General features: G+C 41.1%; 1 protein-coding gene and 1 long non-coding RNA gene across 5 annotated transcripts in view; one reads left to right on the top strand and one right to left on the bottom strand.

Annotated features, from left to right (window-relative positions):
* Window positions 1-18,755, bottom strand: part of ARID2 (AT-rich interaction domain 2) — a 101,456-nt gene that overhangs the window by 18,160 nt on the left and 64,541 nt on the right. For 2 of the 4 annotated variants that reach the window (XM_083399275.1, XM_083399276.1), the window contains 9 exons: window positions 15,238-15,304; window positions 14,904-15,154; window positions 13,756-13,852; window positions 13,462-13,671; window positions 11,516-11,668; window positions 10,992-11,064; window positions 9,917-10,051; window positions 8,822-9,018; window positions 4,422-7,192 (listed from right to left, as the gene is read on the bottom strand). In XM_083399275.1, coding sequence (XP_083255401.1) covers window positions 4,422-7,192; window positions 8,822-9,018; window positions 9,917-10,051; window positions 10,992-11,064; window positions 11,516-11,668; window positions 13,462-13,671; window positions 13,756-13,852; window positions 14,904-15,154; window positions 15,238-15,304 — 3,954 coding nt within the window. Of the gene's footprint in view, window positions 1-4,421; window positions 7,298-8,821; window positions 9,019-9,916; window positions 10,052-10,991; window positions 11,065-11,515; window positions 11,669-13,461; window positions 13,672-13,755; window positions 13,853-14,903; window positions 15,155-15,237; window positions 15,305-18,755 lie in introns of all 4 variants that reach the window. The other 2 variants (XM_083399273.1, XM_083399274.1) reach the window with 1 other exon arrangement.
* LOC310658278 lies at window positions 1,393-2,750 on the top strand. Its single transcript, XR_014502174.1, has 3 exons — window positions 1,393-1,607; window positions 1,701-1,761; window positions 1,846-2,750. It is a non-coding gene; the product is annotated as an uncharacterized lncRNA (long non-coding RNA).

Here is an 18,755-nt window from a genome sequence, read left to right as displayed (position 1 = left end):
AGGGTGAAGGGAAGAAACAAAGGAAGTCAGCTTCCACAAGTCTCTGACTGCAGACTTTTCTTTGGAACTATTGTCTATAAACAAGAAAAGGCTAACATTTTGACATTTTAAAAAATATAATACAAGAACAAAACAGAAAAGGAATGTAGCTGAGCCCAATATCCTTATACAATAACCACAATAATGGTATTTCCTGTAACTCAGATTTCAGTGTCAGTCATCAATCAGTCATTCAATAGGTAGTGGAACAACAGTCAGTACTGTAGCTCTTAGAGGTTTCAGAAAAATGTACTTTAAAGTTGTCTGGAAACTTCAATCCTGGGGGCAGACTGAAAATGCTGCCCTGCTATAGCAAACATGATTAAGGCATCACTGTTACTGAGAATTCTCCTACTGATGCTACCATTGTCATGTGCTGTTACACTCAGTGGCGTAGCGTGGGTTGTCAGCACCCGGGGCAAGGCAAGTAATTTGCGCCCCCTAACCCGTGGATTTGCGCCCCCTAACCCTAACCCCCAGATGTTGCGCCCGGTGCGGCCGGCCCCCCCTGCACCCCCCACACTATGCCACTGGTTACACTACAGGTCATTTCTCCCCCTCTTGACCTGGTAATACTTTCAGGCAGAAAAGGTTCCAAAATATGTCCACACATACAACCATTTCCTGAATGAGGAACATATCTTCCAACATTTTAGGTTCATAAACACTTGCAATTCACAGTTCCACCCAGCTTCACCATATTTTAATGCAAACTATGCAAGAGGGGACAGCAGTTGCGGTCCCTATAGCGATTGGTGAAGTAATTAATATGATTACAGCTGCAGAACTAAAAAACGCAGAGGGAGGGGAAAGTACCAGGGATGGCTCCTGTAATATTTACAATAGCTATGAATCACGTTGAGCATATACAGCGTTCCTTCATTAGTGAACTACTGCAGCCTTAGAATTAAAGAACAGGCATTCCACAGCAGTTGGCACCCTTATTTCTAAAAGAAAGGAATCCTTATCGAATTCAAGCATTGCTTCAGCTCCCAAGAAAGAGGAGGAGCTTCAACCTATCAGCGCTCTCTCCCCACAGCCCAAAAGCAATCTCCCTTGCTTTGTCTTCTGGTCCTTCAACCTAGGGACCATCCCCTTTGCAACAAGATAACCATGACCCCAAACACACACATTATATTTCTCTGGCACTTCCTCTCTTCTGGATGTGCTCTCCTGCCTCCCTCTCCTGTCTTTCACATTCCTAATTTCCCAAGGAATGAGAGGCAGACAAGAGAAAGAACTCTTCCATGCCCTCTCTCATCTTTCCACTCACTTAATAACTGCAGCCTTCTCACCTTAGAGGCTTGACAAGATTTTGTGGCTTGTAAAGGGACAGCAGGATACATAGTAATAGTCTAGCTCAATACCTGTAGTCTTGATACAAGCAGCTAAACAAACAGGGTTGTGATGTCATAATTATGTCATCCAATAGAGGAATGTTTTCAGCCCACCCGCTGGCCAACTTTTAAGTACATTTTCAAGAAATTATAACTACTGTGAAACTTCTTATTCATGGTCTAGCTACTGGTTCCCAAACCCTTTTCTGTCCAGACCACTTGAAATTTGCTGTAGGTGTTCATTACACCACTTAATGATTTTTCGGCCTGTTGTAGTAATTATAATGTACTGATGCTGTGTGATATTTAATTGCATTTTTACAGACAAACCACAGACCACTTGAATGAAGCTTATGGACCACAGTTTGGGAACCCCTAGACTAAGGTACTGGTCCAATTAATAGGATAGACACTGAAATTCAAGACTGAGAAAAATCCTTACTAAAAATATTTTTTCTTCTTGCGCTAGGGTAGATCTTTTTTCAAGCTTTCTGATACTTTTGTCCCCATCCCATGAAGCGTGATCCACAAACATACAAAAACAAGAGGTTTCTGGGAGCAGGGATGTAAATAAAAGAATTCCTGGCATCCAACCACTGAAGGCATGTACATGGTGCTTGTTCCAATGTGGAGATTGCCCACTCTTCAGTCCAGCATCACTCTTTCCTCCAGCAGCACAAATTAGATATTCAACCGGTGAAGGGCTATGAGAGCAGAGCAGTGCAGCTGACTCTACGCAGCAGGGGACTTTCCCTTTTGTGCGTGAATTCACATACCACATTCTGTTTGAGTGGCTTTCCATTTTTCCACATTTAGGGAATGCTTTCGGCACTGACTTGCCTCCATGGAATATCTATACATCCATCAAAAAACCCCTGCCTGTTCAAGAGGATCCTGGGGCATGCAGGAGAGTCTACTGTATGTGAACCGAGGCCGCTACCTAGAAAGCACCCCAGATTTTCCCAAAGCTGTGTGTTATAGGCACAATTGGTACCAGTGGGCAAGTTGCCTTTCATGGTTGAGTGGATTGACAGCATTAAAACATTATTGGCTTACAACTAACAAAGCACTGATACAACTTAGGAACGTAATTCATATCTCTGGTCACATATCCCACATGGACTGCGGAATTGTATCTGCTTAGATACAGCGTTTCTATTGGCTCTTGCCAAGAGAAGGACACAAAGCAAGATCAGTGTCGCCGATATGTGAGTGAAATATGCTTCATTTCTCCTTTGGATGTGAACTGGATGAAGCTGCGTCAATGCTGAACTTGTACCTGGAGGAATAATAGGTGGGGGCTAACATACTGACGCTGCATCCTGACAAAACAGAGACACTGCCGGTGGACAAAAATAAATAACAATAAATATCCATGGTGTTTGGCTAGTAGGGTTACAAGTATTTCAAGTCCGAAAACTGAACACGCTGCAGAGCTCAGGAAGTTGGAGGGTAAAAAAAGAGGGGTACAAGATCACCCATAAGTGCTCTGTGGATGATCCTGATGATATATACAACAGAACAGAGATGAATAAATTTGCACATTATGGACACACCCAGTTGTAATTATACAATCATTCATATTATAGTCTGCAGAAAGGCACAATTCAGCCAAAGCTTAGCGCTTTTCCACGGAAATCAATGCTGCTTAAAAACCTATGCCCTAGTCTCTCTTGATGAAATCAATGCAACAGAAAAGTGCCAAACTTGGCCTGCTTCTATCCCATTTCCAGTTGTTGCTTTTTTGGCAACTTGACTGTGGAGAAACTGAAGAAAACTAGACTGTTTCTTCTAATGCATCTAAAATGTGTGTATGCTGGATTTCCACAATCAAGTGACCCACTCCCTAAGATTTCACTATGTTTTCTTCAGAACTTCATTTTGGACATGGCTTTAAGGCTTTCCCCCTTTTTCTAATTCCTATTTGTCATGTTATTCATTTTAATGATGGCTTTGCTAGAGATTTGATTTTCTGCTGTTTTTGTTGTATAGTTTTGGAATGACTGAATATTGTTTAATTTTTTATAAGCCACCATGTGGAAAGGTGGGTTATAAATAGATTAAATTTATACAATCTAAAAAAGCATCTGAATGTGCCCCTTTGATATGAGAAACATATTTCTCCCAGATAAATCCTCTACTGTGGAACAGTAGGTGAGCTATATATTCATCTCAGGAGTTTTTAAAGCTGCAAATGTCTCTCTAGCACACCAGCAACAAAATGCACACATCAGGGGAAAGCTAGCAGTTTTACTTTCAGTACTGCAGCTCTTTTGTTGAACACAAGGACCCAAAAATAAGTGGAGGTAATGTCACATACATATTGCTTTCATCAAAATGAAGATAATTAACAATATATATAGCAGGTGAAGTAGTAAGAAAAATGATATTGTTTGATCCAGTGAAGAGACAGTACATCTACTGATGAAGAGCTGATATTATCCATTTCATGCTCAAATGTCTCAACCATTTCAATAATCCTCCAAATTTTGTAATTAATCTTTATGCAGAAGGGAATAACCTTGCTAATATATCCCTTAGTTACATGTTTGTTTTATACAAAGCTGCATAAGGCATATGTAAAGTATACATGCTGCATAAATAAGACATCAATTGCAAATAGAGGCATTAAGATGCAAAACACAGCCTTGAATGCGACATATGCAGGAACAAAATCACGTTAAAACTGTAAAATGCAAGGAAACATCACTCAGTTTTCCGAAGAGAACCCACAATAAAATAAGTGAATACAAAAGGTTTGCCTGTGCATAATCAAATTATATCCTGATAGACTGCAGATCATTTCAGTGAATTTAAGCTGTACTATACTCCCATTGCTTAAACGATAACAGCGAGTGATACCACATCAGTATATGAATGTACAAAACAGTTTTCTTAACATTTCCAAGCTAGTGTATGAAATAATGCAAAAGTGGAATTTGTACATCTCTACACACACACACACACACACACACACACAAAACACACACAGAGAAGAGAGAGTTGGGTAACTAAAATAAGTAAAAACAAAGGCTCTGGACCTACCTGTGTGACCATACTTTGCATGTATGGTACTGGATGTTGCTGTTGCTGTTGCTGCTTTTGCTGAGCAGCACTTTCTATTGCTACTTTTGCTACAGTACTTGGATCTGCTCCAGCTGGCACAGCAACCATAGTTGCACTGCAGCCAGCCTTGTTAGGGTCACTGATTGTAACAATTCTAACTCCTACTTTATTTGGGATTCCTGGAACATTTTCCCTATCGTTATCCTCTGCTGGCCTCTTTACAGTTTTGCATTCTGCTGTGCCATTAGTCGACCGAACTTCAGATGACAGGGTAGCCAGGGGCCCACGAGGTCCTGAGTGTGGAACTGCTATGATTTGATGCCCCTGTATAACAGAGGCCGTTGACTGTGGCGAAACTACTACACTTGGGCGTTGCTGAGGCACATCTGAATTCAAACTTGAAGCTAGAGGTCCATTAGGTACATCAGCAATGGTACCACTAAGTTGCTGGGTTAACAGTTTTGAAGCCTCTTGTGTACTGCTGACAGCAGACGTAGTACCCAAACCTAATACAGGTCCGTTGGAAAATCTTTCCCCTTGATCACCTTTGGCAGCATCTTGTTGTGTGGCATCCATATTCCCTTGTTCTACTGGAGAAATCTCACCATTTCCTACATGATTGGAAGTTTTGTGATTTGGAATGTTTTTGCTTAAATGGGAACCATCGCCTTTTTCAAAGTCACAGATTCCATTAACGAGGGGTTTCCTCAAATCACTTTTAATTTCCTGCGTTTCTGGTTGCTCAGAGTTCTGCTTTCCAAGAGCTCCGTTTTCACCCAAGTCTAACGACGGTCCATTACTGACCTGCGAGAACTGATTGGCCTCATTCTGAGTTTTCCCTGAGTTAGCTGGAGGTAGACTGGAGTCATGTTTTCTTCCGTTTAGAAGACTTCCCGCTTGTGTTTCGTTTTCCTTTGCATCGCCATTGCTGGTGTTTGCAGCTCCTCTTCGGCAAGAAGGGTTCTCCATGACCTCAATTTTACGCTCGTGAATATGTAAACCTGTTGCCTCCTTTGCTTCTTCTTCCTTTTGGCAAATGATTTTGTCTCCTTTGAACGGGGGAGCAGCAGCAGCAGAACATGACGATTGTCCGGCTAGAGGTGCCTGGGTAGGTGGAAGAGTTTGCACCTGCAGCCCAACTCCTGCCTGAGTGCCACTCACCGCAATTCCAGCTGGAGCAATGATCGCATTTCCCTGACTCACAGTTGCCGTAGCAAAACTAGTATTTGGCACAACTGTTATGGTGACCTGATTGCCAGAAGTCCCTTGGAAAATGGTTGCTGGACTATTTGAGATCAACTGGCCCGGCAATATTTGTAAATTGGAAATGGGAACTGTTTGGACTGTTCCTTGGGGCTGGATTGCACTCTGCACCAACTGAACGTTTTGCTGTCCAACTAGGAGTGGCTGAGCTGAAGACTGCCCTTGAACTCCAAAACTTGGTGTTTGGTTATTTGCCATCTGATAAACCACTTGAGGGCTGGGAGCTCTTGCGTTGTTTGGAGGAGGAATCTGCGGCGCTGGGAGAATTAGCTTGCCTCCGGGAGTCGATGGGCCTCGCTTAGGAAGCAACAGCTGTTTTATCAGGCTTGACTCACTAGGAGGAGGCTGGCCCACTGCTGGGTTATTTTGCTGCGACTGAACTTGCATCTGTACCTGCTGTTGCTGCTGGACTTGTATCTGTGGCTGGGACGGTGCTGGTGAATGCTGCTGCTGCTGCTGCTGCCTCTTCACAGAAAGCATCTGGCTGACCGTGGGAGGGGGTCCTTGCGTTTGCGGGGTGAGCGGTGGAGAGGATATTACGGTAGGGACTTGATTATTTGAAATTGGTCCAGGTGACGGGGAGGAAGCTGGCGTTAGGTTTGGCTGCCCACCCAACTGGACAGCTTGGCCAGCGGGTATCGAAGCGGGATTGGTAAGAACAATTTGGTGAATGGCTGGTGCGTACGTTGAACCTTGCTGAGCTGGCTGGCTTACGATCACGACACTTTGCTGAGGTGGCGGAGGCTGCTGTTGCTGTGATGGTTGCATGGGCTGCTGTACCACTGTTGCGGGAACTTGCTGAGAAGGGAGGGGCTTTGGTGCAATGTTCTGAAACCCTACTCTAGATGTCGGTGGATTTTGGACGCCAGCGATCGTAACCACCTGCCCAGCAGCAACTTGGAAATTCTGAACTGTAGTAGCAGTAACTATATTGGAGGATGAAGTTGTGACATACTGCTGAGGTGCTATGATGACCGTGTCTTGTTGCTGGTTACCAGCTGTGGACTGCTGAGATGATGTTTGTACTGGCTGTGATGATGTGGTAATGAGCTGTTGACTCTGGGAAACGGCTGATGTGCATGCTGGTATGTTCTGTACTCTGCCAAATATATGGCCCTGAGGTACAGCTTGTTGAATTACCGTAACAGGAGTGCCTGAGGGTATTTGTCCCGGTACCACCGCGTGCAAAGGGGACTGCTGAATTACAGGTTGATGAAGCAAAGTCTGAGAGCTGACAACAGTAACGGAGGGCTGTGGCCCTGCAATGCTAGGATTCTGATTGGAAGGTTGTGCGCCACCGCCTACAGCGATAGTAACAGGAACTGCAGACTGGGGAACGGTGCTCTGTATGACTGTGGCCTTGACTACTTCACAAGAAATTGGAGCTTTGTTCTGTATGACCGTCATGGGAGCATTTTGTTGTTGCTGACTGTGAACTGAAGGGTTCTGTAGTATCCTGGAGCCAGTCTGTACCACTGTAGGTGCACCTTGAATAGGAAAAGACATTTGTGTTGCAGTTAGAGTTGAAGACTGATTGTTAATAGAGGTCCTTGGAAAATAGTTTCCAACACTTGGCGGTCCATGTGGGAGTCCTGTAGACCAAATAAAGTGGGGGGGGAGGCCATTAGTGGGAACCTTGAGATTATAGCAAGCAACATTTCAAAGTAGAAGTATTATTAGTTAACTTAAGCACGCATGGTTTTTAATTAGCTTTGGAGTCAGCACTAACCACAGACTTTGTACATACCAGACAGAGGTTCAAGTATCTATCACTGTACTTGGTGTCCATGTATGTCCCTTCCTCTCCTTATAACTCCAAGGGCCAACAATGGTGTGGAATGCCATCATAAGGAGATAAAGAACTACAGAACTTTTAGAAGACATCTGAAGGCAGCCATGTATCAGTAAGTTTGACTTTTCATGTTTTTATATATGTTGGAAGCAGCCCAGAGTTCCTGAAGCAATCCAGCCAGACGGGTGGGGTATAAATAATAAAATTGTTGTTGTTGTTATGGTTCACCCCAGCTGAATGCCCAGTTTGCCAGGTACACATGACCTGCTTTTGGATAACATCAGTGTGCTACAAAATGCAGGCTTACGATTTAAGTTGTTAAATAATAATTTGCATTATCTACATCAACTAACATGGAAACCAGCTGAAGTAATCTCCTCTACCCCCAGAAAAATGGTTTCCAAAGCATTGTAGTGTTGTCTCCAGGGTTGTGTATATGTATATCTGCATATCGTATTTTTCCGTGTATAAGACTAGGTTTTTCCCCTTTAAAATGTCAAAAATTAGGGGGCGTCTTATACATGGATACATCTCCCCCCATTTCCTTAAATCTGAGTCCCCAAAAATAGGGGACGTCTTATAGACAGAAAAATACGGTGATTTCACACACCAGCCCACCATGCAGTACACTTATATCATGTATATCTTGCTTTTGAAAAGAAAAAAATCACAGTTCCAGGGCAACTTAGTAAACACATGGCTTTGGAACACAGGCTCCCCCTCAGCCTCCATGTAGAATGTCAGGTACTGGCCTGCACATCAGCAGGAATGTCTCACCCATATGATCTGCATGCCTTCTGTTTGTAGTGGAAGGATCATATGGCAGGCTATACATAATCAACTGCACCAGACTCTAGATGCAGAAAAGAGCCAGAATGCATGTGCGTGTAACCTTAGTTCCCATGCCACACTGGGTATATATGTCTCTACGGGTAGCAGCAAACTGCGGGAGGCAGTGGAAGACAGGTGTGCTTTGGTCCATGGGGTCACAAAGAGTCGACTAAACAACAACAACAATAGGTAGCAGCATGTATAGTGGCCAGACCTGCCTTCCCAACACGGGTGTCACTCCTGTTTAGCCGCATGGGGTGGTGGAGAAGTTGGGGCTGTGTGGGTTCACTGATGGACAAAGCATACTGGCATTATGCTCCTGCTGCTGCCCCTGCATGACTCCAACCTTGCCACCTAGGGCAGCACCATCCCAAAACATGCGCGACTCTTGGTCAACGTACGACATAACACTGCAGTACTTGAACCAGCCCAACATTTTATGCTCTGAATCAATTCAAAACTCAGCATAAAATATTCACAGTGTATAAATTACCTGCTGGTGAAGGAGAAGGAGCTACATCGGGAACAGAATCAACCCGAAGGACGGGGGTTGTCGAAGGTTGTTGCTGATAGTACATCTGAATAGGGAGAGGTATAGCCCTCCTTTTCACTCCTAACACATGAATATGTGCCTGCCCATTGTTATTTGTATCCTCTATTCTCTTCACTGAGTGATTGGGAAAGACAGTTCTGCCAAACACAAGCAAGCAAACAAACACATTATTGGTAGCAGTGATATACTAATTCATTTTGCTAGTTTTTTTCAATAATCTTCTGAGCATAAAATCTAGCTTTGTATGCAAGTATATTTTCTAAGTATTGTGGTAAACTACGTCAGAAAAACCATTCCTCAAGGCAATTGATGGACATTTCAGTTTCCTGCCAAACGTGAGGCTTCTGAAGTAGCGATTATATCAGTGCTTCCCAACCAAGCCTGCTGTAAGCAATGATCAGTTCATGTTTCAGCACCAAGGAAGTGTGGGCATTGGCAATGGAATTGGTATGGAGAAGAGAACACAGTAGTGGAGCACTTGGGAAGAAGAATGGATCAGAGGGAGACAGAAAACGAGTGCTGGAAGAAAAATAGTACTGAATTCCATCCAGTTATTTTTAAAACAGGGAACAGCACAGGAAGGAAACTGTGCCTTCTAAGCCTGAGAAAATTTCAAAAAGGCAATGGAGTACATATGGGCCACGGCAATGATTGCTATTTAAGGGCGAGGTGGAAATCTAAGGCAAGAAAGAAAAAGCACTATAAAATGTTCTAGATTTCCTCCGCATAGTATGCTGCTTGCATCCCACAGCTACTTTTTCTTATAGATCAGCAGGTTCAAAGGAAGGTCTCCCAGACTCTTGGCTCCAAGTTTTAGGTTTGGGTTTTCAAAAGATAGCTAAGATAAAATGAAAAACCCACACGGAATGTTTGAAAATAGCAAAAACAATGGTTATACCAACAACTACCACCTTTAACAATACAAGATGGTCATATCCATAGCACACTTTCTCCTTAAATTTGCAAATCAATACAAACTGCAGAACACCACACATCCCCAGGCTGTGATTTATTCTGTGAATAAGTTAAACTTACCGAAGACATTTATAAAATCCAGTTGATGTTAGGATTCCACCGCGAGCTAGTTTGCTGCACGTGGAGAGGTATTCAGAGTACATTTCAGCTCGGGAGATTGAACAATCTGGATTGACCTCAAAATGGGCATTCAACCTAAGGAAACGATTTGGGAGAGAGAAACAAACTATATAAGCACATATGCAAAAACTAACTGGCTTACTGTTCTGCAACCATGTTTTTCAAACTTTTTAAGAAGCACTTCCTACATCTACATTTCTGACACAGAGCCTCTGGATGCAACTCCAGTTCCATGGGGCACTGGCTGGCCTTTGGATCTCTTCCACTGCCCTGCAAAATAAAGTCTCTTCATGGCTTTGATATTACTTTGGAATGTTTTCCAGTTACACAGGCAGCCTGGTAGGCACCTGTACACATGGCAATACAGTAGGTCTGGCACCTCTTGAAAAAGACTATACAGTTGCTTATTCCTACAGTATGATAATGAATTTTATATTCCAATGAATATAGTATAGGATGGTGCTATGGTGGCCTAATGTAAAGGCTAATATATCAGTGTTTCTTCAACAAAAAATATCGCACTAAGCTGTGCTTCCTTGATATAAACATTTCTGAACTACACACACATACAGAGCGAGAGCGAGAAACATAGTGCTTATGTATGAAAATGTGCAAATCTATGAAAACATTTAAGCACGGGATGTAACAAGAAAGAAAGAAAGAAAGAAAGAAAGAAAGAAAGAAAGAGCAGAACATACAACAGCCATCTTAATACAGGGGTAAAAATCAAGCCCCTTGCTGTGAAGATATAATTAAATGCTTTATGCTCTTATCTGAAAACCAAGACACTTAAAATAGAAAGGAATATTGTATCATTCAGCCTTTCTTGAAAAGGCTGTGCACTACTACACAGCAATGTTCAAATTAGCTGATTAATATTTCTTCTAAACAACATCAGAATATTTTTATTTCTAAAATATACATCAACCTTTAAAATGAAAATATTTTAAATTTAAACATTCTCCTATGGTTGGCTTTCTCTCTCAGCATTAAAATCCTTGAATTGTGTACTCACCACTGGCATGCAAATTTTTCACTGTCAATTTCTACTATTCCTGGTGGTGGAGCAACATGTGGTGCTCTTGATGCTATGGAACAGAAATAACAGTCAGGGTCAAGGATTTAAACCACCACCTCACCACCCTTTTCATTTGTTTAGTTTCCACCCCTTACTATTTCTCAAACGTATATTTTGGACTTGTTTTCCTGAGAGCAACTCTGCCTGAAGGTAGTGGAGCTTGCATTTATTTGGTGTCCAAAGCCATCAGGGCTGAATGCAAGCCAGGGTCCCAAAGAAACACTCTAAGGCTCCCAATTGTTCCTTTGCAGCCATGGCTTTATCTAGCCCATACCTGACGTCTGATGAATTAACAGGTGGGTGTAGCTAGCTCAAAGTGGCCTGGTGTGCCCAACTGGGAGGCCTGGCTAGCCTAATTAGGTCCACGGGCTGGAGGATCCCCAACAATGCAGTAAAAGGTGAACACCATACACTATACAATATAATTTTTATATAATTTGTTTAGCAACAGCAATACTAACCTGGGGTAGTATGTGATGGAACCTGCTCCACTTGCTGCTGCCTGATATCGGAGAGTAGATGGCTTGTACTCTGATGTTCGACAAGTTTTACAGCCCCGAGTGCATCTGATCCAAACATCTGGATGTCCATTGAGACCAGACATACTAATGTATCTGAATCATTAATATTAAACATATTAATATTAACACCATAGAAACTGAAGGACAATTCATTTATTACGCTTTCTCTATTCAACTGATGAAAATGAAAATACCTTTATAAGTTTGGTATATGCATTTTTCTTGGCCTGGTATTTATTATTGCATTTAACTCATAATTTTATATACTACTTGATTGTAAAAACCCCTCAAAGGAGGTATTATACTGAAATCATAATTGAAGAATCCAGATATCTGCTTTTGTCATTTAGTATAATCTTGGGTGGGGGGGAACAGATTCAATTATTTGAAGATGTTCTAGGAAGACCATGTTTCTTATGAATGTGTCAACTTGATAATAAAGCATAGCATCAGACATAGAATCCAGTACTTAGTATAGACTCTTGAGAATCTAAGGTATTAAAAGAAACCATATTCTAATGCAGGGGTCAGCAAACTTTTTCAGCAAGGGGCTGGTCCACTGTCCCTCAGACCTTGTGGGGGGCCGGACTATATTTTGGAAGAAAAATATGAATGAATTCCTATGCCCCACAAATAACCCAGAGATGCATTTTAAATAAAAGCACACATTCTACTCATGTAAAAACACCAGGCAGGCCCCACAAATAACCCAGAGATGCATTTTAAATAAAAGGACACATTCTACTCATGTAAAAACACGCTGATTCCCGGACCGCCCACGGGCTGTATTTAGAAGGCGATTGGGCCGGATCCGGCCCCCGGGCCTTAGTTTGCCTACCCATGTTCTAATGGACAAAAATGGAAAGTATCAAAAGAGCCTTCAGATCACAAGATAGTCATTTGGTGTCCTCCAAGGCTACTTATCCTTCGTTGGTGGTTTTTAGTCATGCTACCTGCATATTAATCTGCTACCTTCCATAGTTTACTATTAACTTTTCTTGACTTTGTATCACTCTTTGCATCCACCCTCTTTCTGTAAATACTCAACTACTGTGATCAGAACAAAGCATGCAAACTAAGCAAGTTTACACAACTTACTTATTGGCATAATTTATTTTGTGCACAGTTTTGTGCAACTTTCCTCGTTGAAAAATATGCATTTCTTTGGTGCAAATGACAAAAAACTGCACTGCAACAGCCTTACTTTTATGTAGCACTTTTAATTTTCAAAAGTCCTTTGCAGTTCTTGTTTGTGTTGGTGGGTTTTTTTTTGGGGGGGGGGAATGTATGACTCCAACTTTGCAAATGGGTAACAGTGTCTGTGAAATAGGAATTGGCTAAGATCACAGTGGGGACGCGGGTGGCGCTGTGGGTAAAACCTCAGCGCCTAGGGCTTGCCGATTGCATGGTCGGCGGTTCGAATCCCCGCGGCGGGGTGAGCTCCCATCTTTCGGTCCCAGCTCCTGCCCACCTAGCAGTTCGAAAGCACCCCTAAGTGCAAGTAGATAAATAGGTACCGCTTTATAGCGGGAAGGTAAACGGTGTTTCCGTGTGCTGCACTGGTGCTGGCTCGCCAGAGCAGCTTCGTCACGCTGGCCACGTGACCTGGAAGTGTCTCCGGACAGCGCTGGCCCCTGGTCTCTTAAATGAGATGGGCGCACAACCCTAGAGTCGGACACGACTGGCCCGTACGGGCAGGGGTACCTTTACCTTTTAAGATCACAGCACAATAAGTTTATGGCACAATGGGAACTTGAACCAATGCCTTTACAATCCAACTCAAACTCTCTACCCACTGAACTGTACTAACTGTTGTTTACTTAATAAGAAACATGTCTGTGAGCCTATAGCTAAGGATATTGATAATTTCAAAAAATTGCTCTTACCTATGCTTTTGTCAACTTTTGCTATCTTAGTACAAGCCACTTCACCCATTTCAGTGAGCATATAGAGCACTTCCAAAGCTGATATGACAAGTAACACATCAGGCAAAGTGAGATGACAGATGATTTCTTTGTAGGATTCTTGATCTACATATTCACAAATTAAGACACCATTGTCCTCAGCTTTACAAAGATTAGCCAAGATTTCCATGCCTGAAACAAAAACAAATATTTTAGAACCAAACATATTTATCCTCAATTATCCAGATTAGAAGTAATAACCACATAACAGCTTACCCCTCATTTTTAAGAATCTATCTCTTGCCATTAAGCATTTTGTAACAGTATGAAACATTAGATGAGTTGTTTTGAAATCAACAGGGTCCAATAGAAGCTGAAAAAGAAAGAAAGCACTTTTACCTGAGTGATGTACTTATAATGGAGAATAATATTTACAGTCACCGAAATGATTAGAAAGATGTCACATTGAATACTGAAAACATTTTCAAATGGATGCTATATCATTTCCACTACTGTGGATAAGTAAAGCTTGTTCTTCATTAACTTTCACTGTTTTTATTACCACTAAATTCAGTCTCGTGTATGAAATTTTGAAAGCAAAAGGAAATAACAGTCCAAATCCATTCATTTCTACTAAAAATTCTCTCTAAGTTCAATGAAAATTATTGCCAAGTAAATGTGCAGAGGACTGCAGCCTAAGGTTACAGTTCTATCTGTTCTTATCTGGCACTATGCCCCAGTGAAAACAAAAGGATTTATTTTTGAGTAAGCATGTATAGGATTGTTCTGTATGGCTTTGTTTGCACTACTTTATGGCTTGTTTAGATTATATTGGAAGGCCAGCCAATAGCTTTAAACATACCAGGAAAAATAAGCATTAAATGTATAGGACATTTCCAGAATTTGAAGAGATTAGGGCCCTTTTGAATACACCACAAAGGAAGTCTAAAACAGCCACTTTTACTGTATTAAGAATGCACTGGGCGCAAGCTAGGAGAACAGTAGCCAATCTTCAGTGTTAAATGTAAAAGTATTATTGACAATTTGTGGATTTTGATTTAGTGAAGGGTTACATTTCGGGTGAGGGTATGAAATCTAATTGTTTAATCTCATTCCAGTCAAAGAACAGGGATACTACTTTGAAACAAAACAAACAACCCATATCTTTACATCCAAATGAGGCATTCCATGATTACAAGTACATGCTATGAAGAACACAGGGATACAATTTCAGTGGACTAAAAATATCTGCAGAAACTTGCTGTTCTCGAAAATATTTGAAGAGATAATAAGAAACAACAGGAAAGAGTCTGGAAGATCTCCAGTCCCCTTTTATATGAGAATCCTTAATGTTTAAACTCAATCCAGCCTTGGGATTCAAGCCTTTTAACTCATAAAGAGCATATTTTGAATTTGTTTCTTACCTCTGCGGCAATGTTTCCTAATGTGTCAAGCCCCAACTGTCTTAGAGAAATAAAATGACTGTGAGCAGAGAGTAATAAGAAACGAAGACAGGTACGATTAGCTGCCAACAGCTTTACATTTCCCTCCTCAAAGGAAAGATTTCGTAAAATCACTGCAATTTGGAGAACCCGTTGTCCTTCGATATCGTTAATGCCCAACTTGCGTGGTGGATGAAATAAAGACTCCCATATCCAGTCTTCTGGTGTAGCATCTATAAAAGACAACACATTCACTTGAACAGTTTCTGCTCTAGATACCCCAGATATAATCCAATGTTCATTTGACGTAACTCACCTTGAGATTTGTTTCTGTCTGAAATGAGGTCACGTACTTCATTATCTTCAACAATATCCCTCCAAAACTGAACAAAAACAAACAAACATTGATTTATTTTTTTATTGCAAAGTTTCCTTGAACAAGGTAGCAGTCTGAAAAACCCATTGTGATGCGGGGGAAATGATGAGACTGATTACAATATCAGTATGTGTATCTGATTACAAAATGTGTATTTGAAGAAGTGTGCATGCACATAAAAGCTCATACCAAGAACAAACTTAGTTGGTTTCTAAGGTGTTACTGGACAATATATCTACCGTATTTTTCGCCCTATAAGACGCACTTTTTCCCCTCCAAAAATGAAGAGGAAATCTGTGTGTGTCCTATGGGGTGAATGCAGACTTTCGCTGAAGCGTGGAGGGCGAGAGGGGTTGGTGCGCACTGACCCCTCTCGCTCGCCAGGCTTCAGGAAGCTATCAGCAAACCTGGGGAGCCCACAGGAGTTCCCGCAGGCAGATATCCGCAAGCCTGGGGAGCCCGCGGGAGTTCCCGCAGGGCTCCCTAGGCTGCGGATAGCAGCCTGCTGCCTGGAGCGCGCTGAAGCAGAGCGCCCCACGCTTCGGGCAGATATCCGCGGCTGGGGGGGGGGGGGAATTTTTTTTTTTCTTTATTCCCCCCCCAAAAAACTAGGTGCGTCCTATGGGCCGGTGCGTCCTATAGAGTGAAAAATACGGTATCTAGCTATCTATCTACCTACCTACAATAACTTAGTTATGAAGCAAAAATCATGATAAAATTACAGTGCAGGATTGTACACTCCTGACCCAAAAGTACTATTTTGCCTTCAGCATTTAGCTGCATAGCTACAGATGTGAAGTGACAGAATTATGCACTTCAAAAACTTATTCATGTTGTGCCTTTCTTTAACAAACAAATACCATCCAATTTTTTTTGGTTGGATATTTGCATCTTTTTATTTAATGTGCTCAATTTATTTTCTTTCAATTTGGGATAAGCTGCGAACCTATAGATAGTCTTGGACTATGACTCCATATTACTTCAATCACCCTTGATTATTAGCTATGCTTGCTGGGGCTGGTGGAAGCTGAAGTCCCAATAACAACTAGAAGGACATTTGCTCCCCATTCTTGATGGCCAATGCTACAGTATCATTTTAAATCAAAACAACCACTGACACAAAATAATTTCATGTTTAAAAGTAAAAGACATCAGCATGAATAACAAAACTCTAAGCCATCTGCCACCTTTTGTTATATGCTTATTTTTAATCCTATCAGTCTCTTGTTCTTCTATCTCTAAATGAAACTCGTATGTAGTGTCACTGTAAATATCATGGCAAGAAAGTGCAGCTAATTCACAATTGGTTGGGAGAGCAAGCATAAAAAGAACAACTTAAACACTATTCCACTATCTGGGGGGGAAATCAAAGAAGAAAATAAAATGTAACACTATATAACAATTTATGCAAACATGATCTCTTTATCAATTATTGAATGTACAGTAATAGAAATGACACGTCTAAAATCCACTTAATGCACGCCTTCATTAAAACATGAAACAATTAAGCATTTAAGTAGGGTGCACTATACTACTAAATATTAAAAAAGGAAAAAATAGAATTTCCAAAATATAGCTAATTTTAGAAGCAGTGTTACTAAACAGCATTCCCTAAGTAATTCTTTTTAAAACTGTGCTATCATACTAGATACACTGTAACAATTATAAATAGATTTTGGAAAACATCCAAGCTTCCTATTAAAAAAATCCTCACAACATAACTGAAGCTCCTGTTACTGCTGTCACTAAACAATGAGACATTCCTGGACTATCTTCCCTCGGGACACAAATATTCAACGGATGTAACAGGTCAAACACATATAATTTGGTACATTTATTTATGCACCCCTAGCAATAACTATTTGTGGCCTTTTTGGTGTAACGACCAAATGACATGGGACACAATTCTTTCCCCTGGAAGCACAGCACCCATATGTAGAAGGATCCCCCAAAAGATGCAAACAGAGCGTTCCCCAACCCAGCAATATGAATGCATAGTCATTCAGTGCACCAGGCTATTGCGGTGGTACCTTGGTTCTCAAACGCCTTGGATCTCAAATGCTGAAAACCCCGAAGCAAGTGTTTAGGTTTATGAACGTTTTTCAGAAGCCGAATGTCCGATGTGGCTGTTGGCTATTGTTTCTGGGGCATCTGCACCAATCAGAAGCTTCGCCTTGGTTTTCGGACATTTTGGAAGTCAAACAGACTTCCGGAACAGATTAAGTTTGGCGCTTTTTTGCTATTTATTTTGTGGTTTTGGTGAATTTGTTTTTTTGACTGTGTGAAATCCAGTTCAGCTACTGATTGGTTGATTGACTGCGTGACTGTGGAAATGGATAAAAGCCCCCCCCCCCCATCCAAACAATGACTATCATCAGTGCAGGTAAGGGGAAAAAATAATTTTAATCATCTACAATACTCTTATTTATTTTATAGTACAGTACATTGATTATTGCTTTAATTTAATGGATCAATGTTCTTGTTAGACAGCAAAATTCATGTTAAATTGCTGTTTTAGGGTTTTTTTAAAAAGGCTGGAACAGATTAATCCGTTTTGCATTGCTTTCCATGGGAAAGTGCTCCTTGGTTTTGGAATGCTTTGGTTTTGGAACAGACTTCCAGAACGGATTAAGTTTGAGAACCAAGGTACCACTGTACAGCTACCAAATTCTGGCCCATTCCACTTCCTCCAAGCTTGTATTGTTTTTAACTGAGTGGAAAGTATGAGCTGGCAGGCAATATGGGATTGCATGCATCCTTTGCCATTAACAACTGTTTGCAGTGAAGGGACATGGCCTCAATTTTAAGTGGTGCTGTGCTACAACTGCTAGACGAATAAAACTTTGGACACTTTTCTCAAACAGATGTTTTTATTAGAAAACCAATATTTCAATGAGATAAAGATAAAACCCTCAGCAAGAAACCATTTTTAATTGCTGAATGCTACCATTTTTGCTATGAAGGCAAATTGACATTCTCCGCATTTCTCCTATTGTTATTAATCTTATCTTCAGACTTTATACTTTTTTCTCTGTGAAATAGATTTATATTTAAAATAGTATTAGTTAATTGCCTGAAAAATGTATATATGGAAACTTTTTCACTAGTGCCTAAGAAATGTTAAATCTGGGCAGAAAAGTCACATTTACTTCATAGATACAGAGGTCCTTTTTAGTTCCACACACTTCTGTCAATAAAATTAAATTACATATTTTAAAATGTATTTCGTTTTTATGATCTCAAGTGCCTCAAATTTGGTTTCAAAAGTGTCAAATTCTGGATTATTTTCATCAACACATGAACATATATAATACAATCCACCTGTACTGTCATTATTTGCTTGTTGCAAAAACTGATGAAGTAATTAATAATTCTTACATATTAACACAAAAAGATGCTTTACCTTAAGTTTTCTTGTTAGTGGATTAATACAGCTGATCGTGCCCTCTAGTGGGCAA

The sequence above is a fragment of the Podarcis tiliguerta genome (assembly GCF_965153285.1).
Source record: "Podarcis tiliguerta genome assembly, chromosome: 10".
Lineage (NCBI taxonomy): Eukaryota > Metazoa > Chordata > Lepidosauria > Squamata > Lacertidae > Podarcis > Podarcis tiliguerta.
Note: the sequence above shows the minus strand (reverse complement) of the source record. Positions and strands in the feature narration are given on the sequence as shown.